At 32.7% G+C, this 6,058-nt stretch overlaps 1 protein-coding gene across 1 annotated transcript in view; it reads left to right on the forward strand.

Annotated features, from left to right (window-relative positions):
• LOC126808457 (coiled-coil domain-containing protein 180) overlaps nt 1–6,058 on the forward strand; it is a 73,394-nt gene that overhangs the window by 26,413 nt on the left and 40,923 nt on the right. Inside the window, exons 16-17 of the mRNA XM_050533169.2 lie at nt 140–266; nt 1,229–1,351. Coding sequence (XP_050389126.1) covers nt 140–266; nt 1,229–1,351 — 250 coding nt within the window. The remainder of the gene's footprint in view (nt 1–139; nt 267–1,228; nt 1,352–6,058) is intronic.

Genomic DNA, 6,058 nt, shown 5'->3' on the forward strand with positions numbered 1-6,058 from the left:
GCGAATTTCTAAAGTCAATTGCATCGTTTGACAAAACTCTAATGTGTCAGAAACTTGACAGATAAATATATTTTATGTTATGATATAATCTGTGCATTATCTTTTATTTAGTTATTATATTTTATCTTTTTTTTTTTAGTTACGAAGTTTTTCACCAGAAACAGACAGATATTGTTCAAACATATCCTGAAATGGTGAAAAGTGAATTGGACAGTTATGATGAGGCCGTCTGTAAATTCTTTATGGTTAACCGCAATCATCCAGACGTAAGTATGCATTCATGTGGTCCTCTTGCACTAATAAATCAAACTTGGACAAAGTTTCTCAACTCGAAATGACAATTTTGTTGGATTGGCTCTTAAAGCCAGTTCAGTTTGAATTTTCGGTTTTGATTTTTAGGCTTTAGACAATTTTTCTGAATTAGTTCTTTAAGAGAGGGACTTATGTAGACCATACAACTGAGAGCAACAGGCATTTCAGCAACTGAAAAAGGTCAACCTGAGCACATTTTACAACTGAAAGCAACTAGTTCCGCTCAGTTGAAGCCAGTTGTCCATGTTTAACTTTCTGCAAATCGCTTCAACTAGAGGCAACTAGTTGCCATCGACATGAGCGTCCTTACAACTGACTCAACTTGTTTCCATGGAAATAACATCATGTGATAATAGACATGTGTCATGTGACTATAAATAAGTAAAATGGAAACGAACGAAGGCACACACTTTTCAAATGTTGATGACGTCGACAATAATGTATTAATAGAATTGTGGCAAGCCCGACCATGCTTTTGGGGTTTTTCTTCTAAGGTATTCACCATTTTGAATAAATTAACAGTCACATGTTAAGTGGTATTGCTATCAGTTCCACGTTGCTCTCAGTTGCTGATTATGATCGACATAATCACACTTGCAACTGACTGCAACTAGTTGCTTTGATATTTGCAAAGTTGACATAAACCCACCTTTAGGCCATACCAATTTAAATTTGAGTTCTTCAGGATCAACTATTAAAATTTGTTGGGTGGAAAGAATTAAAAAATATATACTTGGTTGCCTACTTTAGCCAATTTATCAAGATCCTGAATTGGTTTGGCCTAAAATGATTTATAACTAAAAATGTTATGACACCAGGAAGGCTTTTGTGACAACTGCCAGACACCCCTCAGGATCTGAGGAAAATAGTTTACAACATGCATGCTATAAATATTCAGTGAATCTTGCTTTCTTAGGATGTAAGAGACAGTGTTGATAGCGATGGTCGTGATTCTAGGTCCTCCGTTTCAAGTCCGGAAGAGAAGAAAGAGCGAAAAATGACACCAACCAAAAAAAAGCGTAAAAATAAAAAGGAATCGGTGAGTCTTTTTTAACATTTTCGATTTTATACAATCTGATTCAAATACAGATCTATATTTCGTTTCGTTTTTTTATTCTTTCGATGGCCTACTCTACATGAAGATCTGACCACAGTTGTACTGGAAGGCTGCGTCAGGGGTTGTATGAGTGGCTTTTGACTCTATGATGTCAGACATCGATTAATCAATCAGTGTTGATGTTTCTAGTGGTTTATCCACGCCAAAAACTCGCCATAACAGACTGTTTCATTGGTTAATTCCTCACATTAACTAGAACGTCTGTTTTATAACAACTCTTCCAGATCCTTGTGTAGTAAAGACAAGTAAAACGAAATTTTGAACTATAAAACACAAAACTAATTAGGATCTGTGTTTTAATCAGATTGGATTTTAGTAGGTATAATAGAAAAGATACAGTAAAAGAACATCCAATTCCATGATTTTCATGTATTATAAAGTCACCAGTCCAACTCAACATCCACTGGTCTTCTACTGAGTATTGTACTTGAAAAAGCAAACATATCTGTATTTTGAAAATTTACTTTAGCAGTTGAAAGAAGCTGGAGGACCTGGAGAAAACTGAGTGTTAGGGGTGTTGGATGGCCGAATGGTTAGCGCGTGCGCGCTGTATCATAAGGTCTGTCATTGAGCCAACTGACGTGGTTTCGATCCCCTGGTTGTACGTGACAAGAAGAAATAGGGTCCCCTGTCCAATCTTGTAGGTTTTCTCTGGGTCGTCCGGTTTCCTCCCACTGCTAAAGACCCCTACGCACAAACAAGTTATTGAAATAAAATTGAACCACGTGTTAGTCCCGAAATGACCTAGTTTGCGTCGATTGGACATTAAACCCCATTTTTCTATCCCTCTCACACTTAGGTGTTAAACCATTCTGCCAGTCAACCTGACATGAAAACTGAAAAAACTGATTGTGCCATTGACTTATTATTAGCTCAACCAGGTGCATTGTTTTGTCGGCAATGATATCATTCAGATGTTGAGTAAAATATTTACTTCACCATAATTATCAATTTTTAGTTTAACAATTTCTCACACACACACCACAAAAACTAAGACATTAATGTGAAAGTTTAACATGTTAGACATAATGTGTAACCTTGTGACTGAGGTATTTTATAAATAGCAATAATAAAGCAGAAATCAAACAGTAATAGACTACAAAGCATGCATTTATTATTGTTTTATTTGAATTTCTTAAAGTTTTATATTTGGATTAAAGTTGTATGTTTAGATTAAAGTTTTATGCTTGATTTTAATGTAATCATTTAATGTAAGTCAGTACCTATACATATTTATATAAATTTGAAACATTTCTTCTCTTAAAATAGAAAAAAAAAACCCAGAATTTAATTGTGTCCTAGTTTGTGTCGAGTAAACGTTAAACCTCTCTCTTTTTGACTAATCTTTATTAGTTTATGTCAGAATAGACCTAGAACCCGACATATGCATAGTCCTTCGGAGATACAAAAAACCAAGGTCTATGTAAAGCAAATTCTTGACATTTCGAATTGGAGGATCTAGTGCACAAGTGATCTAACAACCAACTAAAATGCTCTAGACCCTCCAATTCATAGTGATAAAAATAACCATAGTTCTTAAAAAAAACTTGTTTGCCTCAGTATGACTTGAAATAAAATAAGACCCCATTATAAACATCTACATAGCAATAGATATTGTGACCTATGTTAAAATATAATTTGATCTAGCCTCCCCATTTGGTATTTTATAATTTAAAATATGTTTATAATTTGATCTATCCTCACCATGTGATGTTTTTTTCAATTTGAAATATGTTAGAATTTGATTTGATCACCTCCTTATGTATTGTTTTATAATTTAAAATATGTTAAAATATAATTTGATCTAGCCTTCCCATGTGGTATTTTATAATTTAAAATAATATGTTACAATATAATTTGATCTAGCCTACCCATGTGATGTTTTTATAATTTAAAATATGTTAAAATATAATTTGATCTAGACTACCTATATAATTTAATACATCCTTGTTTTCTTTTCTCATTGGTAAATTGCGACATACGAACTTTATGACATTAATAGAAATTTAATGTAGTGTGGGGTCTTTATGGATATGTGGGATGATAATTTGATTATCTCTATTTCCTTTTCTCATGGGTTATTGTATAGAGGGTGTGGTCGTATGTCACGTCTGTCTGTTAGTAATATATTAATATCTTGTCATAACACACGTTTATTATACCTACCTTAGTTTCAAATATTTTTTTTTCTAAATGTGCTTTTGATAGCCATTTTATACGAAAAGAAGTTGAGTTTTATATAGCATTATTTAAAACATCATGACCTCATGTCAAAATAACCTGTAAGTTTGCACAAATAATTGTGTGTGAAAATTTTTAAAAAACTTGCACATTCTAATTTCTTATACTTAAACCCTAATATCATGAAATAAGAGGAATATGCTTATATAATACTATAGGGGTTACTTTAGCTCTAGGAAAAGTGCGCTCTTTGATATATTGAAATGAAATGAAATGGGGGTTTAACGTCCTCCTGTTCTGCTCCGACTGGGCTAATGAAGACGGGCATACGCCATACAGTGTGCTATGAGGGAAATTTTGCCCGGACAGTGGCACTATGACCTACTCTTATATCGAATTCCAACTGTCAAGGGATCTTTTATGTGTACGCCAATGTGTACATGGGACCTTGGTTTTTCATCCCGTCCTAATGACTAGACAGCTGTCCTTGTCAGGCCCTCCGTCCTGCATCACTGACAAGGGGGGAACCACCTGGGAAAATCTGGATGAACTCTCTCTCCCTCTCTTATACTCAGTCCCTAATATCATAATATAAGAAAAATATTATACTGATACAGGACCCTACATGAGTTATTGCAAAGTAAGAGCACCTGTTAAAATGTTATATCAATACCGGTAACAAATTGGATTTAACCCAGCTGTAATTAGGTATTGTTAAGAAAATGAATGGTGAAATTAACCTGCAGTGTAAATTCAGGCCAGAATAAGATTTTTACCCTCAAAAATTAGCTGACAATGGAGGTAAATTGTCTTCACACATGAAACTCAGCATGAGAGATCAACCTTTCTAGTCTGACTATTAAAGATACATTATGGGAGATTAGATAACGAGCTGACAGTTCTCACTATAATAGTTAAAAACTAGATAATGTAAAGGGAATTTGCTGAAAATTTCAGTCAAATTGATCCACTATGAATCAAGATTTTACCGATTGAATTTTCGGCTTAGCCTCGATCATCATTACTAAAGTCTGTAAGATAAAAAGCATAGTCTCGATTATCCATTTCATGATTAAATTATGAATGGAAGTCGAACAGGAAATCAGAACATAATCCAATAAACATCGCAAGCTAGCGATGCCATCGAGAGTTGGTTATGGTCTGGATAAGTTAATTAATGTCTAATAATTTAGATAACATTTAAGGCCTAAAGAAAGACCTGCAATAGACAGATTTAGCTCTTGCATAATGCATGTTTAAGTAAAATATGCATGAACATGCCTATATACCGTAATATCTAAAAAAAAAAACGGGTGGAGTATATATTTAATGATTAATTTCTTTCACTTGGTTTAACGCCTAATGTATATATGAAAGTTTTCTATTCAGAAAAAAAAATACCCCATGGATGTTCTTGTGAAAATACGAAATTGCGAAAGGGTCAGGATAAACTAACATTTAAATTTTGTCACGCCCTAAATATTGTCATAATAGATGTATTAAAAAACTATTTGTGATATGTATAAAAGTATATAGTAAGTCTATAAATAAGACTATTTGTGATTTTGAAAGAGTAGGGATATAATTTATATAATGTGTTGTCTGTGTCTTAAGAATATTAGACATAGTCTGTTGTGACTATCAAGCCGTGAGCATATAATATAAGAATATTTTATTTACATTAGTGGGCTGAAGTTCACATGTCTGTACATGATATTGACACGTTAAGAGCAGGTTTTATTGTAAGCTTTTATCCATTTCTGTCCATACTTTTTTTTTTCTTATGTACAGTAGACAAAATTTGAGGCAAGAATATTGTTGAATGAAAAAGACCTTTTTTAATTGTTATTGATATATTTTTTTATTTATAACAAATTTATATAAAATAGAAAACATAAAGATTTCTTACAAAATAAAATATCTATATTGGTGTCATTAAAGCATTGAATCTGGATCTTTAATTAAAATTGGGTTTTTTGGATTCCCAACTTCAAAGAATATACTGTTAACACTAAAAAACATTTCCAACTTCTGTGCAACTACCAAAAGTTTGGCAACATGTAGAATAAACTTGAGTTAGTAATAAGTTCCCAATTTGCCTGGATAAACATTTGTATACACTTGCTGAAGCTAGATATAAATGATTTTGGAGTGATTATCAAGTTATTCGTACAATGAACTATAAAATTTTAAACAAGTTAGATTGCTCCAATAAAGAAAGGAAAGTTGAAAGTGCTATTGAAATGACTTGTCATTCTTGTCATTATCAATTCATGCATACATTTGAACAATAAATTTTTTAAAGGGTTGGAAAAGTTTAAAGATACATTTTGTAAGATTTAAATAAAGAGCTGACCATTCTTTCTGTAATAGTTCGAAAATAGATAATGTAAAACGAGCGAAGATATTAGCCTTTGAAGGTTTAGCAAGACGTGTGCAATAATTTCA

Source organism: Patella vulgata, chromosome 1 (genome assembly GCF_932274485.2).
Source record: "Patella vulgata chromosome 1, xgPatVulg1.2, whole genome shotgun sequence".
Classification (NCBI taxonomy): domain Eukaryota; kingdom Metazoa; phylum Mollusca; class Gastropoda; family Patellidae; genus Patella; species Patella vulgata.